The following is a 19,512-nucleotide window of genomic DNA, read 5'->3' on the forward strand; positions in this document are numbered from 1 at the left end:
CTGTATATAGAAATATATGAATGATACAACCGGGAGATTGTGACGTATGACATAATGCTTGCAGTGGTATACAGATCAGCATCACACATTTCCTGGACTTCCAGGATTTTGGATATTGCATGTTCTTTCAGTTTGATTTTGGTTAACATTTTTTGACATATTTTGGATTATCCATGTACCAGTCAGCTTCACAAATCTGTCTCTGCATTTTTCAACTCTGACAAAACATCTGAAACATGCAAATCTGGCCTGAGATGCAAGGAGCCTCAGCTAGCAAAATAATTAAAAAAAAAACTTAAAATCCTTTATCTTCATGGGTAATTAATATGGAACAATCAGTATTTAAGAACCAAAAGTGTTTAAAACTTTCTGCTTGTTTGTGAAAGTTTATTAAATGATATTTTGAAAATAACATTGATAGTCTATTCATATGTATTCCTCATATACCAATATTAACACTAGTGGTCCCTAGAATATTAAATGCACATCTTTTTTTACTGTTTATTCAAATGATATCTTTTAAATATAAAACACTGTAATCTTTATTATTAGCTGACATATCTAATTCAGAGATAAAGGCTTGTCTCACAAAGATGAACCCAGAATTAGAATGTGTGTTATGTACCATAACTTATTATAACCACTCTTACCATGGAGAATGCTAATACACTTGAAATCCATTTTCGCAATTAAAAAAATATTTAAATTCGAAGAATTGAATTTAATGATTTTCTTATTAGAACCAATTGATAAATTGATATATTTTTCTCATAAAAAGTATTTCAACATTAAGTTAAGTGAAAAAAAATAGAAACTGCATTAGACTGTAGAACTGGCTCACAGTACAAACTCTATTCGCAAAATATTTAAAATTTGCAATTTGTTGTGAGAAATGAATCATGACAAACTTTTATGAAGTATCATCCTTGCAGAAAATTACATTTTTTCTTTTTAAACAGTGTCCTGCCCTGGAGGTAAATGGTGGTATCTTTCTTGCAGCAGTTAGTTCAATTACTGATAAAACCTCCTATAATATACAATGTACAATGTATATATTGTATATTACAATGTAATATACAATATATACGTATGTATATATTGATGCCATATTTTTCTTTCAAATTATTTTCACTTAGCATGTTAAAACATCTTTGAATTTATCCTGAATTGAACTAAGTATGCAACATGAGCCCATTTTTTTAAATCAAAGTGAAATGGACTGGTACCCCATCCAGGGATTGTTCCTGCTTTGCACCATGTGGCTGCTGGGATGGGCTACAGCTTCCCTATGACTTTGCTCTGGAGAAGAGGGTTAAGAATATGGATGGATGGATGAATGGATAGAGGGGTGGATTGATCAATCAATCGATCGATCGATGGATAATCATTCAGCTTTGTTATTTAGCACTTTATGTTATACTGTAGGTATAATAGTGTGTTTTTACAAAGCCATCAAGAACAACATCATAAGAAAATGATGAAACAATGCATTTCTTGAAATAGATAGATAAATAAAGTATCTATCTATCTATCTATCTATCTATCTATCTATCTATCTATCTATCTATCTATCTATCTATCTATCTATCTATCTATCTATCTATCTATCTATCTATCTATCTATCTATCTATCTATCTATCTATTTCAAATCTGCATTATCTTATGTAATAGTATAGGGCAGAGTGGTGGCTCTAAGGCTAAAGAGCAGTGCTGGTATCCCGAAGGTTGCCGGTTCGAATCCCCGTCACTGCCAAAAGGCCACTGCTCTGCTGGGCCCTTGAGCAAGGCCCTTAACCTGTAATTGCTCCAGGGGCGCTGTAAAATGGCTGACCCTGCGCTCTGACCCCAAGGGGTATGCGAAAACTACCAAATTCCTAATACAAGAAATTGTATAAGGCGAAATAAAGAAAAAAAAAAGTATATTCAAAAAGAGTAAATACACCCTAAGAAGATAACAAAGTAAAGCACTGATACTGTATGTTTTATGAGAAAAAATGTTTATTTTATTTTTTATGTTTCTAGTTTCTTGTTCTTGTTAATACAAGATATGTATATTAGGTTAATTGTCAAATTTAAATTGAACTATTATGGCAGGGTGTCTGTGTATGTATGTGTGTGTGTGTGTGTGTGTGTGTGTGTGTGTGTGTGCGTGTGTGTGTGTGTGTGTGTGACGTCTGCAGTAGTCTAGGGTCCTCTCTTGGATTATTTCTCTCTTGTGCCCAGAGAAACCTTTTATGAACAAGGAGAGAATATTCAAATTCCACACTTACAACGGCTAAGTCAGAAAATGTTATCGGGTCACAAATGGCCACACATTGTATACTTTGCTTGACTAAGGATAAATTCAAAGATGGGTCAGCATTCTGAGCGAAAATAATTTGGAAGGCAAAGTCAGAACAAAAAGATACATATATATTTATATATAAAATATATATTATAGAAGGTTTTAGCAGTGATTGACATAACTGCTGGACTGCACTCTTGCTCCGTGTAAACCTGTAATAAGACATACTTGTTCAGTAAGTATTTCTCATTGTCTTTGGAAATGCAGTAAGGCCAGAAGGCAAATGGCATTAAGAGGCACAGTGCTACTAGGAAATGCATTCATTTTTTATACGTACACTTATTGCAGCTTGATATCATACAAAGTTTTTACTCTGCTACTGTTCAGATGGCTTTCGTTTGCCACTCAAAAACTAATTTTGAAAGTTGGCAAATATCATATTATGCAGTTCTAATCCTGAACTACTCATAAACTTGTAATGGGAAAAGCAGGCATGGAAAATTAATGGAGGAGGGGAATTCAACAGAGAAGTGTTTGAGCCTTTTGTAGTTGTGGTCTGCTGTGCAATCTGGAATAACTGCTGTTAAAAAATTCAAGCTTTATTTAATGCATGTGTTTTGGGAATTGTTTCTTTTTTGGCAGGCTATAAGCAATAGAATTATCCTTGCATCAAATATAAACTGAAAGTTCTAATGACCTTAAGCAAAACTGAGCTATATTCAGTTAATTATATGGTAATGAGTTTTATTACTTTGTAAATTGCTTTTCAATTGTGTTTGCTATTAAGTACATTTTATATAATTAAATTAGGTCAATTAATTGATTTACTGTATGCTTGTGTTTCAGATTTGCTTTCATGCTTTCCCTGTTGCTTCAAAGCTTTTATAATATTTTTCTAATATATTACCGCTTTTTGAGTTACACAACATGCTAACAGTAATGGCTGATTGATTTAAAAGAAGTAGCTTCTATCATGCCACAATGCTGAATCATCAGCAATAATATAGGTGTCACATAGTTACAAAAACTAAACACATGGATATGATTTGATTCCAGGATGAGTCAGAAAGACAAAAAGAAGGAAAAAAAAAACATACACACAGAGTTGTTAAAAATGTACCTTTGGCTTTAAGAGCTCCTCTTTTTCTACACACTCCTTGTTGAAACAGATCCTCTCATTGCCACAAGCTGTTCCATCAGCCCAGGGCAAGCTGCCATTTTTAGTTGTGCAAAGAAGCTGTCCCTCCTCCCTGCACCAAAGCTGGGAGCAGACATCTGCATCAGATGTGTTGGGGCAGTGCTGGAAATCCTCACCAAAGGTCTGCTGGCACTGTTGTTCTAAGTCATATTCCAAGCCAGGCAAGGTAGTGGGCAAAGGCATTGACTTTGCCGGGGCATCAAGCAGGCAGTCTCCTGTCAGCAAAGAAAATGGAATCAATACAAAATGTTTAATTTCTCAACTGGGGAGTAATAAAGTAAATACATTACTACATCTCCTATGATGTAAATGTGGCAAGGTATTGGAATTAACCTGGAATTCTGCTTTTTTAGGTATCTTCTTTGTTTTTATTGTGTGCATTGATGTGCATTTGGAGAAAAGGAATGATAAGATTACTCTTCACTGTATATTGTCCATTATGTGTCAAAGTTCCCGCACAAGCAATGAAATTACAATGCAGCTGAGAGTTTACCACCAATTTAAAAGTCAGATTTACTCCAGATATTCAGACTCGTATTTCAGGAAATACACCGTCTTATTTGTGTGTTATAAGATGAATGAAGGAAGTGATATATTAAAAACTATGGAGACACAGAACTGGTTCCAGGTAAAGAAAGCATGCTCAGTAGACAGTTGGAGGAGGTGACTTGTGGCCTACAGTTAATAAAATATAAAGGACAATAGCATGCTAAATACTATGAGGTCAAATGCCCCGAAGACATCAAACTCAAGCCAATATTTCATTATGTGAGAATATGTCAGACTTGCCAACTGCAGTTGTTGATCATCTCTGGACTATGTCAATGCATGACTGAAAAATGCTGGAGATATCATAATTTGTGACTGTGTGGAGACTTTTCTACACAGTCACGCTCAACCCTTTTTTTGATAGCCAATAACATGCTGCCTGAGTAAGATGGTGCTATACAGCGATTTCATCCACAATCTTGGCCTTTCTTTTTTCCATTCTGCTATGGTATAAAAACCACAAGACACCAGACAGACAAGCTTCCAATCTATGTGTAACATTCAAAAGACTTCCATTCCTAATTCCTCGCTGCTGCATTATTTGCAACATTCTTCCAGAGGAGCATTCATTGGTTGTCAGCTGTTGTGCACACATTGCCCACCCCTAAGACTAAAGACAAAGTCAAACTTATCAGAGTGTGTCACTGGGTATGTCACATTATGCAACCGGCCATCATGGGAGTACACTGCCAACTGCTTCTGGCTAGCTAAAATTATGTATATGAAGGCTACGGCTGAAAATCACTGGAAGAATCATCTAATCTGACATGGCTGTAAGTCTGCAAATTCTCCATTAGCTGTATTTTAGGAAGAGATGCTTTATAACTATATGTGAACTGAGGTTTGTTTTTACAACTAAATTATTTGTCATCAACGCTGAAATTATCTGAACAGTTAAATATGCATTGAGTAAAGATATTAGAGGGATATTAGCACAACACATTATTCATCATCTTTGTAAAAAGAATTTACAGTATTTATCAGTTATCCAGTGATATACTCACCATGTACAAAAATGCATGCAAGACCCACCTCTTCCTTTTGTTCATTGGTCAAGACACCTGTCTTCAATTCAAAAACTTGATTTTGTTTGAATGTGCTTCCTGTTGTTCCTGTGCACTACTCTGATTTTCTGTACTTATTTAACAATATTTTAGAAAATATATGCATGCATTTGGACATTGTGAACATACTCTTGGATAACTGACATGTGGATTATGTGACATAAGTAACTTTTTTCATGAACATTTTAATATTGTTTGCTGTGGTTCAGTATTGAAGCTACTTGCATTATAAACATTGTCATTTCTCTTCTCCAAAAATCCTCAGATCAAATCCTTTTCTTGATCCTTTTCTACAAACAACACTGGGTAAGCAATGCATGAAAAGTGTCATTTTTGGAAAGAGTATTCCTTTTAAATGTACATAACTGTCCACCCTTCCCTGAAAAGGATTAGGATTGTTATAAATTGTTAAATTGATGGAAGGACAAACGGAGGGAGGGAAGGCGGGAAGTATGGAGTAAACTGTCATTAGACTAGTTTACTTAAGTGTGGGCTGCCAAGCAACCCAAATAGATAGATTGCTCGTGTATGAGTTAGCATTGCCATAGCAACCATATTCTCATTTGAAATAATTACATTCCTTTGGCATTTTCAAAGGGATCCTGTCTGAATCTGGACCAGCGTTAAAATAAACTGCTGATTGTGCTACTCATATTAGCTACTGACCCCAAATACTTAAAGCAAAGAAACGCAATTGTTAACATAAATGTTTGAATTCTGCTCTTTTAAAGTAGCCAGGTAAGCATATCATTGTTATCTCCACCAAAGAGTGGAATGAAATCTATTGTATAGTTTTCAATGAGTCACACTGCCTGTGCAGCATTGGGCTTGGCAGTGGAATCTCACTCTCTCAGGGCACATTCATAAACAGGTTCAATTTACATTTAACCTAAATGGACAGCATAGGATGAAACTGGAGTATCCAAAATAAGCCCATGGAATCATGGGGAAATCATGTAAATTGAGCCCAAGACCTTAAAGCTGGGGGGACAAAAATACTAACCACTGACCCACTTTGCTGTTCATCAAGTTGTCAATAGAAAACACACAATATATTATTTTTGAATAACAAGGTAAAATTCCTACTTAGATGGAACTATTTGGTTACTGATATCAGAATATAAATTTGAACTGGTGAATTACAATTTTAAATATGCAATACTTAGCACTTATGGTTATTGTTACCTTTGTCATCTCCTATTAAATGTAACTGATTCATTTGTTCTTCCATTCCAATCTTAATTCTGTTCATCTGCATGGGTTTGTTTTTCAGAAATGCTTGATTTTAACTTAACAACCTTTGTTTATGCAATCATATTTATCACCATGGCAATACAGAGATAAGGAAATAAAAATAACTGCATGGTTTCAGTACACTGAGAAGTTTGCTTTGATTATATCCTGAAAAAGCAGTCTTTGAAAATTGATTGAGCTCATCTGTCACCTTTAATTGATTCTTTTAACAGTAATACAATTTGAACTTCAAAAAAAGAGTTTCACAGAAATTGAAATTCTGCATTGAAAAATGCTACATTCAGAGCTCTAATCCAAACAATTAAAGCAGACATAATATGCAATATCTTATACCATCTACAAGCTTAGCACTACAAGACCAAAGATGACACTCACTGTAATCCGTGATTTTGGAGTCTGACAATGAGTTTTATGGACACATTATTCACATGCAGAGGTACACACCCTGTTGCTGTGTGAAATTATGCCCAATGCATTGCACTTAGCATGCCATTTTTGTTTTTGATTTTGGATTTGAATTCTCTTGCTCACCCAAATACTAATCATTGTGTTGCTGGACTGTCCTGAAATTGTAAATGTATTCATAGAATGTAAATACATATTCTTCATACTCTAGTACTTCAATTCAGTCCTGGTGGACCGCAGTGACTGCATGTCTTTTAGTACAACCCAATTTTGAATTAAAAAGCAACTGTGGCTGCTGAAACACTTATTATTTAGATAATATTTTTATATTTTATTTTCAGAAACTCACTTGTTAAGCTTGTTATGTTTTCCAAACCCTTAGTAGCTTCTTTTAATCCCCATCCACCATAATTCATTTTTTATTTAGAAACTCCATTTTTGTCTTTCATCCACTCTACACTGGTGTTTTCAAACAAAGAAAATGAATTCTTTTGAAAACACCAGCACAGCATTTCAGTGTGGATGAGCAAAAATAAACATTTTTGAAAATGCAGATTCCATCATGCTGTGGTTGATTCTTGTTCATTACATAACTCTTCCCTGGTTGGATCCTGTTTATTACAACATCGCATTGCCTGATTGGTCACTTCTCATGGAATAAAAACATATTCTAAAATAGCGTGCGTAAAAGAGTTGCCTTCTACGGTGCTTTTTTGTTGCTTAACTGTAAGCATCTATATTGCATTTTGTGAGATTTTCAGAATTTGTTGCCAAGTGACTCCTCACAATGCGTAATACATTTACCAGCTGTATGTGTGTTCAAACATGAACAAGCATTTTCAATTCGATTGACGTGCCATGGGTGTTCAGACTATACATGTGCAATGCACACTCACTGCAGTTGCTGCACAAACAATTTCAGAAAATTTTGATGGCAAAACTGACATGTGAGACTGCTCACAGTATAAGACAGCTAACTGTAATTTTTGACATGACAAAGATTCTTCCAATTGTTCCAATCAAGCATCCCAACCATTCTCATACTCCACATGAAACAATGACCGATGAAGGTGAAATGCGAGCTGACTCAGAAAATCAGATGTCAGCTGCTAATCTGGATAAAAATTGTGCTAACAGTGGAATGAGTATGCCTAGTTTAGAATGTCTATTCTGCATGCATGTCCAATGTAGGCTGATGATTCCATCACATGTATTTTCAGTCATTTTAGTATTGATGGGAATACTTCCATAAATTATATGAAAGTACTAGTGATGGAGATTGTTTTAAAACGAAAACATAGTAGTGTGGACAAAAACTTAAAGAGGTGCATTCCTTACAGTATATTTATTTCTTTTTTGCTTAGCAATTAGCCAAATAACAATGAGACAAAGAGCCCGCAACTCACCATCTAACTTGGTCCCATTTACACTTGTCCATGAACATACTTATACACAGCCTAACTGGGCTGCAGCACAGGGCCTCATGGCATTCAGTGATCCCAAAATTAATTAAGATGTATAAAAGAGAAATATTTCTGCCTCTAGACTGGCCTATTGAGTCATCTTTGACCTGAGATAACTCATCAATTGTTAGCTGCACACACATCACCTATGAGTTTAGGCTTCTCCTTTGAACTACATGTATAGAAAGAGGGTGACTGTTGGCCCAACATTTGCAGCAGCAACAAAGCTGAATATGTAACATAAAGAACATGAAGAAGAAAGCAGATTGCTGTGTTATAACAGTGAAGTTCTTCAAAAACTGCCTGACAGCAATATTGATTCCAGTTCTAGTGATAATGAAGCATACAAAGGTAATGAGTTTGCACATAAATTATGAAGTCACGTCTCACTGTGCATAGTGTAATGAGAGTGCTGGGTGACTTTCAGAGCTGCCTTTTACTAACTGCCAAGGTGCAAGACTGATTTATCAGATACAGATGACCCCTTCCTGAATTTCAATCTGTTCACAAGTGACGGTATGTTAGATATAATTGTAACTGAGGGCAACACACATGCACAGCAACTGATTCGGCAGCACACACTAAAAGAAGTTTCCAAGGTGCACATGAGGTCTAATATCAAATGTGGGAAGCTGCTGGTTTTCTTATTATATATCAAGGCATAATTCAAATGCCTGAAGTTGAAATGTGCTGGTCAATAAAACCTTAATTTGAAACAACTTAAGGACAGAAGATCATGAGTAAAAAATGTGCCAGCTTACTTTGCAAGTGTTTGTGTTTACCTGTCACTTCACACAGCAGTGGAACAATCCTATTTGAAAATAAAATTGTTCTTTAAGGTACTGATAGAGAGAACCTACACACCTGAGCAGAACGTTGTTAACAAATGTGATCTGAGTTGGTTTGGAAATAAATTGATAAGAAACTCGATAAGCACCTTCTACAATGACTGAGTCAGCAGTATCTTTACAGAACAATGGGGAAACTTTACTGGTGGCTTGAGAATAAAGCTAAACGTCTGCAAGCCACTGATAAACTAAACTTGCTGGCATGTTCCTGATTTTATTTCATTTAATTTTAAAAAATATATATCTTCATTTTTTTTTTCATTTTATCTTAGTTTAGCTAAGCAACTGGAAATATATGATATTTTAAAAATAACGATGCAAGAATAACGTTTGTAAATATTTTTCCTTCCTCTCTCCTCGATCATTCAGTCACTCTTTCTCTCAAAATAGACAGCTGATCTGACACTGTTTGTTTCTAATATTTGACATGGCTATCACTTATAATTTTAAACTTTATCATTATGTACTCTGCCCCCATATATATATATATATATACTAGGGTGTTTCATTCCCTGCTCGCTTCATTTGCCAACCCCCCAGCCTGCGCTATGTGCCAGCCACTCACGTCTCTGCCGCTCGCGTATGTGGATTTCACTTTCACCAAACAGCAAATTTCCGTTTGTTTGTGCTAAAGGAATCTTTACTATAATTTTTTTGAGACTGTCGAATTTTAGTGCTTTCATTATCTGTAACCTGCTCTGCATGTGTATTGCACCAACGTTTTTGAACCTCTTTACGGCATTCTACTTTGTCACCTACTCTTTATCTATTATTTCCGGCCCTGGGCATGGTTAAATCTCTTGGCACAAAGTCTTGTCTTGCAGGACTTGAAAGTATCTCTCTGAAAAAGTCACATCTCATCCCAGGATTTTTTTTATATAATATATATATTGAAATTTTAGCAGTTCAAGGCTAGTAAGGAGTGAAATATGCTGAATTCACTTTTCCAAACTCAGTAAAATGCAGTGAAGTCAATGGGGAAGGATAAACTGAACTAGATTTAAGTGGATTATAACTGTGTAATAGTCTTTTATGTAAGTGTCCCTGATGGCTTAGGAAACATCTGCCAACTATGCTGGACTGATTATTGTGGCCAAAAATGTGACCCAAGTTGTGAGTCAGCATTGCTAAACACTGCACCACTGTGTTTTCCTGACATAAAATTAATAAAATTAAATTAGACAGTAACATTTCTTGCAGTCAGGAAATATGAATTCACTAAGGTTTGTTCCCCACAGATTCAAGAGCAGGTTCTCAACTCTCAAACCAAAACCAAAAATAGTTGTTTTTTTTTACCCTGATGCCTTTGCTCTTTCACAGCCGTTGTTACCAAATAAAAATGACACTAAAGCATGTGGATTCTTCACTCCTTTCTGTTTGTATCAACTGAGTACTCTGGGTAGTACTCAGTAATCCTCACATGTTACATACAAGTCCATATTCACATACATGACTTTTAAGACAAAAATATATCGACTCATTTCCAGTTTCCTTCTGCATGCATGTGTTGTGTTTAAATGTATTTGCAAATGTTCCAATAATTTTTAGCTTACTATTGGGATCAGCATTATATTGCTTACTCTTTGGCTGTCCCATTCAACATTGGCTTCTATGGCTCTGTCATGCCACACTGGCCTGGCAAAACCTCATGGGATGCTGGGAAAAAAATTTTATTTAAGCTAGCCACACAGCATATTTCCAGGAAAATATTTGGCAAACAAGGTCAACAGCAAAAACAGTATATTCACCACTACTCAAGACCAGTGAATAACATGAAATGGTACAAAGGTAAGCAGTGAACTTCCAGAGATTAAAAAACAATTACGTTACCAAAAAGTGAAAATAATGTAATTATCAAATTTAAACAAAAAGGCTTTTTTCACTGAGCAAGTAATAGGATAACAACTTACAAACCCCTCTGTCTGTATAAAAACAGTGTTGGAACAAAATGAACTACTGCACCCTCTGAAGAATTATTTGGACAATACTGCACTATATATACCTATCATAATGGTGAGAAAAAGGCAATTTAATGAGGGAAGGCTGCAAGATCATTATAACCAGACTGACCATTAAAAATGCAAAGAAAGCAAAGGTATCCATGAGTACAGTTTCTAAACCATCAAAAGAAGCTTGGAAAATGAAGAATAGTCTCACAGAAACAGGTTTGGCAGACCCAAAGTCACAACAGAAGTAGAAAATGTCAACAGCTTGTTTGATAGGTGCCATTGCTACAGAAAATCTGTAAGCTACTTGTTCCATCATAAATACCTTTTTGTATAACTCTGAAAATTGCATGATTTTTCAGATTTTGGCAACCTAAACTTTTTTTTTAACTTCTGGCACTTTACACATACCTTTGTACTATTTTAAGGTATTCATTGGACTTTTAATCTCAATAAAAACTAGAAATGAACACAATAAATGAGGGTGTTTTAACACTTTTTATCAGTGGTGTTTATATCACTCATCTCAGGTTCTATTTTTGTGTTTTCTAGTTGCTATCAATCCACCTGTTGTATGATCTCACACTATTTGTTACTCGTGTGTAGTGGCTATTGATGTTTATACGACTCCAGGCTTTGACATAACATGCTAGTTTTTCTGTAGCTCTTCTGAGGCCTGAACAATGGTTCAAGTCCACCCCTGCCTGTGTGTGCTCAATGTTATGTGCTCAGTATTGTTTTAATAAAACATTTGGAAAGAAATGGAACAGAGAAAAACATGAAATACTGAAGATTACTCATCTTCTCTGGTCTACAAATCATTTGACTGATATTTTTGGATAATAAAAATCTGCAATATACAGTAACAATTGTCTGAAGTGCCAGAATGAACCCACATAAAATTAATTAATTGGTTCTGTTATCAGGAAGGATTGGCTTCCAATTAAGGAACTGATTTGGAATAAAAGCTTTCTGGAACAAAACCAACTCTAGAAGAAAATGCCATAATTAAACATTTAATAACTTTCCAATAATTATGTTTTTAATGCATACCAAATGATAAATACTGTTTCCATTTAATGCTTACAATATCAGTAATAAATCTAAAAAGTTAATTTTTGATTACTTTAACTGGGTGGATTTCAGCAGGTGTTTTTGAATATCTGGAAAATAATGTAATTAATTTACATTATTCTGCAAAACTACAGTAACTTCTTTCTGATTTGTGAAACTCACATATTTTGTGTCTTTCTAGTCTTCTAGTTTGCTGGGATTAATTCTAAAGCATTTAATAAGCTGTAGTTTTTAAAATTTTTAGGTTCATCTTTAAGTAAAATTAAATTTACCAGGGAATAATGTAAACTAGTCAGCCAAAGTTTATCATTTGACATTGTGACAGGAAGAAAAATCTTAGAAATGTTGATACCACCTACCATGTCCATTGTCGAAGAACTCGGTGATGTACATGGCACTACATGGTGACCATGGCTGGGTCTTATTAAGGTGAATAAACAATGGCGCCATCATGTGATGCCTCCCCAGGTTGCCGAACAATCTCTCACATGTCTTTGAGTCATCATGTGGCATGCTAAGCACGTGTCCTGCTCAAGTAAATTATATAATTAATATATTTCAAACAGTTATGAAAAAAAACAATTTTTAACCTTATCTGCTACTACTCTGCTGGTTAAGATTCTCATTAACCAAATATCCATCCATTCATCCATGTAAACATCCTCCAAACCCACTTCTGCAAAGAGGGGTCGCAGGAAAGATGGAGCCTATTTCAGCAAGTATTGGGTGCAAGGCAGGAATAATCCCAGAGTGAGACCCCAGTCCATCACAGGGCTAACACACACAAATACAAATACACACTAGGGCAAGTTTAGCAATACCAATTTACCTAATCTGTATTTATTTGAACTGTGGGAGGGAACCCACACAGAAATGGGGAGAACATGCAAACTCAATGAAGGTGAGCAAAGATGGCAGCACACACAACCAGGCAAATGTTCAAGACTGCTTTTCTAGGCCCATGCTGTTCCCAGCTTTAGATTTGTTTAATTTTTTTATTTATCCTTTGGGTTTTGCTTGAGTATGCTTATCTATTATACATTATTTTTATTTATATACTAGGGGGACAAGCCCCCCTGGCGCCTTTGGTGCCCAACCCTCCAGCCAGACACCTTTGGCGCCTCAACCTTCAGCTAACTCGATCACCTAAATACAAACATTGGTATTATGAATAGATAATTTTTTTAATAGTTTGTTCCTATGAAAGAAACTTTACTCGATCAAAAATAAAAACCACAACTTTCTTGAAATTTTAGTTTATAATTTAAAAATGGAATAAGAATCTGAAAATCTAACAACATCACATTAAAGTTCGATAAATGCTGAAAACAATGATACCAAACATATACTGTAGATGTAGGTTTTAAAACAAGCCCAATTTAAAGTGTGACAAAAAAAGTGACATAAAAATATCACATAAAATTGTTGCACAAAATCGTTGCACTTTTAGGCTTATGATTTTATATATATATAGTGTAGATGTATACTGTATATTAAGTATTATTATATTATTAGATAAATAAACATGAACCCATATCATTAACAGATAAAGATAAATAACTCAAATGCTAACCATAGAGCTTATGAGAGCATGAAACAACAGTTAAAAAATCACAACAGGAAAGCTAAAAGGCAGTCAGAGAGAAACATTGCAGAAAACGTAAAAGATGTCCCAAAGAGAGTCTTTCGGTAATTTACCAATAAAAGAATCATTGGTAAAGAGGTGATCTGCATTAGAAATGGTAAAGCAAAACTACAATAAAAAGACACCGAAACAGTAAATGCTCTACATGCATTTTTCTGATGTTTACAGGCTGAAGATGTTAATAATCTCCCAGCAGTAAAAGGAACTACCTAGGAGGTATCTAGTGATTTGGACATTGTAGAGACAGAAGTATTGCTTAGATTAAATACTACAGGTTGATATTTTAGAAATCACCAGAAACAGATAACATCTATTTATTAAATGTGATATCCCTTAGGGATCAGTGTTGGGGTTGCTGCTGTATTTAATACAGTACATAAATGTTATGGATAAGGATATAAATAACAAACTGGTTACACTGATACACAGATACACTGAACTAAGTAGAAGAGCAGATACTGTAGAATCAGCTGAATCATTACAGAGAAATCTGAACAGCATACAATTTTGAGCAAATTTGTGGCAGATGATATTCAATGTAAATAAATGCAAAATATTAAATGCAGAAAGTAAAAATGTTTCATTTAAATACACAGTGGGATGTCTGAAACTTTAAAGTACCCCTTATGAGAAGTCACAATGCACTCATCACTATCTACATCCAAACAGTGTACAGCAAAAGATAAATAAGCTTAACAGGATGCTAGATTATATAGCACAATATAAAGAGTGTAAGTCACTAGTGAGGCCTCGCCTGGAGTGCTGTGTACAGGTTTGGTGACCATGTTACAAAAAATATATCATAGCACTTGAGAAAGCCCACTGAAGAGCAACGAGGCTTATTCCAGGACTAAAAGGTATGAGCTATGAGGTAAGATTAAAGAAGCTGAATGTTTTCAATTTAAGCGAACTGAAACTAAGGGGTGACATGTTTAAGGAATTTAAAATTATAGAGGGAATTATTCAATAAGTACATTGGGGCACTGTTTGAAACTTGTTAAGGGTAAATTCGGCACAAAATTACAAAGATTGTTTTAACTCAAAGAACCACAGACACATGGAATAAATTACCAAGCAGTGAGGTAGAGAGTAGAACTTTAGGAGTAACCATTTGAATCAATGTTATTTTGGAGAGGTTAATTGGAGAGGAACTAGAGAGACTGTTGGACTGAATGGCATTTCCTTGTCAAAACTATTACTTTTATTTATTTATTTTTCTTTTTTTAAGGGACACTTTACTGACTATGAAACTGATGTCTCAGGAAACTTAAAGAAATGTATTAATTTCTATTTTCTAAGGGTCATATTTTGTAGCTTCTACTGCTTGGATTTTCTATTAATTATATGGGCTAACCACTCAGGGCTCTTTGGTATTTCAATTTCTTTTAAGAAACATGAACTAGAAATATCAATGAGAATGAATATTCATAACCTGTGTGGTTGTGATGTCAAGAGGTTATCTTCAAAGGTTAAATCTTTAATGGGAATCACTTTACAAACTAATGATCCTGGCCAGTGATCAGGATAAAATCTACATTTCATACTAAAATTTATGTTTGTTTTTATCAATAAAAATGTGAAATGAATTGACAGATTATTTGTTTTCAAGCATTAATATCAATTATCTATATCATAACAATCCTAACAAATGTACTTGGGTCTACTTTGGCGCAGTTCTATTAAATATTGAAGTTAAATGTATAAAGCAAATTTACAAAACGTTCCATAAAAACTAGTCAACCAGTAGCTAAAGAATTAAACTCTTAATTATGATTAATCTTTAATTAATGTATCATACTTTTAAAACACTTTCCTATTACAGGATTCAATCTGATCTTAAAATTGGCTCATTTTGTTTGATCTAAGAGGAATACATGATGGAATGTGACCTATATAGTTTTAAGCTTTCAAAGAGCAGCGGTGAATGGAAGTTTGGCATGCTGTCTAAACAGAGTAATTACATTTGGTTGTTGGATCTAATTATGTACAGGGCAACAATGCAAGCACCCTCTTGAGAAATGTGATTAACCTCTTTTTTTAATTATTTAAATTTTGTTTTTTGAAAGCAATTTTTATTTGCAATGCCTTTGACTATCCTCTCTCACAATAAAATGCATTCCACTGTTCACTATTTAAAAATTAAAAGATTATCCCTGGTTAAGTCTAAAAAATCAGGCCAAATACCAGTAGGTATTTATATAAAATATATAAAATATTTATATATTTTATATATATATTTATATAAAATATATACACTTTTCAAAGAAATAAGGAAAGGCATTTTATATAAAGTATATTAGAATTATGCAGCAACTACTAAATATCTTATGTATTTCTGATTTTTTATGTTTTGAACACAACAGAAAAGAATTTTACAGCCTATAACAAAATTCAAAACTGACTTTGTCTTTAGTCTGAAATGTATATGCATTAAATAGAAACAGCCCAAGCACCATCAACACATGTCACATTACACTGTGCTCTTATTCTAATAAATAGTAATAGTCATATTTTATTTAGTCATACTCTCATGTATAGTGCCATCCCAACACATTCCCTGTTTTACCTAGCTCGTGTGCTGCAGTGAAAGATGCCTGAAGTCCATCATCTTCAACTACTGAACAGCTCCTTTCTGGATCACACATGGTTCCCACATCAGCTACTCCCAAGGTGTCACAGCTTCTTTTTCCACAGATGTCCTGTAAACAGTACATTTTCTTTACCTAAATTTGTAACTTTTTACAATGATAACTGAATGACAATAATAAAATTAATCAGACATATTACATTTTTCTTTTGAATTTCTAATTGCAGTTTACAGCAGTGTATTTACAGTTATTGAGAAATTAACATGTGAGCTGTATTTTTCTGATTGGTTGCAACTTTTTTTTTATTTTCTTCTTGCAAAAGTTATTCTAATCTGAAATTACAGTTCATAAAACATCAAAGTGATGTTTCTTTAAGGGTTTCTAAAACTGTAAATTAAAACTCTAATAGTTTGTTTAAATGCTATACGTGACAGTGTTACCCAGTTGTGCATACTTCTGCTCAGTCATTTTCCTAGAAGTGACCAACTGTACCTCTATTTTGGACAGAACTAATAGTGATCCTTTCATACTCCTGTCATAATATATAAGTGAGGGAATAACATATACTTTTAGGGTATTATATTGCCTTCTGTGCCATGTATAGGAGGAACACGACTTTATTGTCCACAGCTAGTGCTCCTGTCTAGAGAATAAACATGAGACTCTCCAACTGACCAGCTTACAGATGCCTGTTACAAGGTGTTACCATGACATAATGTCATATGTTAGGACACCAGGGCCATAGTTGCTTACTAGTTCTGGAGTATCTTTCAGCAAAAATATGTTTTTTACATTAAGCGTGATGACTCATGACTCATGGCGTGGTTCATGAGATAGGAGGCTGAAGATCACTGGGAAGCACCCCCTGTCCTCCAGACCAAAAGTTTAAATTTACTAAGAACGTCTATAAGACAGTTCAAAGTGACACTGATGTCAAATAGAGAGGAAATCCTTCATAACCAATTGAAATATGGACAATCTCTTCAAAATTGATATTCCTATTCCTATCCTTTGCCCTGAATAGAGATAGGAGAACTTAAATTTGTATGGTGGAGTTGTTAGAAGTCAAATGACATTCCCTACATTTGATACTATTACCAGGAGTCATAAGACTGGCAACAGCGGTCCACTATGGAGCCCCCTCCAAGGTATAAGCAGATTACAAACTAACAGTAATTTTTCAGTCACTGCTGTTAAAGCAGTCAAATCAAGTACAGGGGATCGCCTATCTGTTTGAGAGCGTTCATTTTTGCACGACACAGGAAGGGCAAAACTGAAGCTGACATTTTACTTATTGGGTAAGCTAAACCCAGATTGTTACTTTTACACAAAAATGATGACAAAAACAATAAACCCATGGGAACAATTTTGACAGCCAAACTGATAGTAGATGTGGTATAAAAATCCATACTGCAGAGCCACAGGTTGATAATTCAATAACACCTTGTGGTCTCCAAATTTCCTCATCAGGAATGGACAATGTCATATGCTTAGAACTTGAATCTGAACAGAATCAGCATGAAACATTATAACTGAAGTAGATTTTTCAAAGTAAATGCAAACTGAATGCAGTAAAAATCATAAACATTATGATACAGTAAATATATAAATGACACGCCTAAATAGCTCTTATTTTCAAAGTGTGGGCTTTCTAAGTAATATTCTGCCAACAGGTATAGTTACTATTGCCAACATTATTCCCCCATTGCTGAATATATAAAATTTAGTCTTAAAAACAGACATATAGTATATCAACTTTTAGAGACTGAAATGAAGTCTTCCTTGAAGCTGGAAGAAAACATTTAGGCCACTGTGTTTCCCACTTGTTTTTTTACTGATTTTTTTTTTTTTTTTGATTATGGAATATACAGTACACAACTTAGTAGGCACTGGGAGACAAACTGGAAGTATATTGTTTGGGATAAACAAAAATGTCTTTAAATATTGTTTTCCATGATGTGATTTGTATTCATTTCTATTTATCTTCAACAAACAAATTCAGCATACAAATACTAATAAATATAATAAATCAATATAAAAATTGTCTGAGAAATATGAAAATAATAGAGAAATTCTTTAAGAATCAACTGTGAAATTAGAAACACATTATTTGTGACAGAAAATGCATTCCATATTTTAACACACACTGTAGTAGCAAAATATTCCATGTTGCATGCAGCCCAAACCAAAATGTTTTATCTTTAAGCAAACTCACCTGTCTGGTAAAAAGTAGTGCAGTGTCGTAATGTTCAGGATGCCGGTCACTTTGAGTATTGAAGTGCCGTTGCCAGGTGCAGAAGTTGCGTAAAGCCAAATCACCATTGCTGGAAATGGATGGGCCCACTTCCTCATCCTCTACAATCAAGACCTTCACAACAACCAGATGTACAGAGTTCTTAATACTTGGGTGTTTATACAGTTGAGCAGTAACAGAGATTAGGGTTAAAATGTAGTGCTGAAAAAGAAAGAAAAAGAAAAATTAAGTATTTATCTACAATTTGTCTCAAATGTTATTCAACTTGAAGGCTAAAGCTTTAAAAAAAACTTTATAATTTGTTGATTTCCTGTTGCAGAATTAATTCCAGAATTAGTACAGAAAAACTATTGCAAGAAAAATTGCCACTGTAGATCTAAAACATAAGGTTAGAAATGTCAGAACACATGAAATGAACTTGAATCTGCCTGGTTAGACACTGATAGGAAACCTTGCAATCAATGATGTGCTACTAATTAGATTTTGGCAGGACACTATATATGCACTACTACTACAATAACTTCTACTACTAATTACTGGAAAATACGTAGAAATCCAATGCAAGACACCCCTGAACGCCAGAACACAAAAATATTAATATCAGTTGCCATTTACAATACATTCTTACATTTTCATTATTCCTAAAAACACACCATATTTAACTTCACTCAGTACTGAAATATTGAGTATATTGACAATATGCAGTTTTTGCATTGTAGCAATTAGAATTTATAAAAACCCGTTTTTCTGTAACTGCTTTTGAAATGTTGTATGAGAAAATATTGATATCTTCAACTATTATATGATCTGTGCTATACAGACATAAATATAATATTTGTTGCATTAATACAGTGTACATTTTGAAGCTATGTAGAATTCTAACACTAGGCAACTGAAAAACAAAAAAATGTTTTTCTCTAGAATCTGGATAGTTATCTT

General features: G+C 34.3%; 1 protein-coding gene across 1 annotated transcript in view; it reads right to left on the reverse strand.

The window, feature by feature from the left end:
- Positions 1–19,512, reverse strand: part of LOC114658199 (A disintegrin and metalloproteinase with thrombospondin motifs 8-like) — a 47,928-nt gene that overhangs the window by 20,091 nt on the left and 8,325 nt on the right. The window contains exons 2-5 of the mRNA XM_028810297.2: positions 18,535–18,774; positions 16,298–16,430; positions 12,446–12,613; positions 3,406–3,698 (exon numbers count right to left, since the gene is read on the reverse strand). Of these exons, the coding sequence (XP_028666130.1) occupies positions 3,406–3,698; positions 12,446–12,613; positions 16,298–16,430; positions 18,535–18,774 (834 nt within the window). The remainder of the gene's footprint in view (positions 1–3,405; positions 3,699–12,445; positions 12,614–16,297; positions 16,431–18,534; positions 18,775–19,512) is intronic.

Source organism: Erpetoichthys calabaricus, chromosome 9 (genome assembly GCF_900747795.2).
Source record: "Erpetoichthys calabaricus chromosome 9, fErpCal1.3, whole genome shotgun sequence".
Taxonomy (NCBI): Eukaryota; Metazoa; Chordata; class Cladistia; order Polypteriformes; family Polypteridae; genus Erpetoichthys; species Erpetoichthys calabaricus.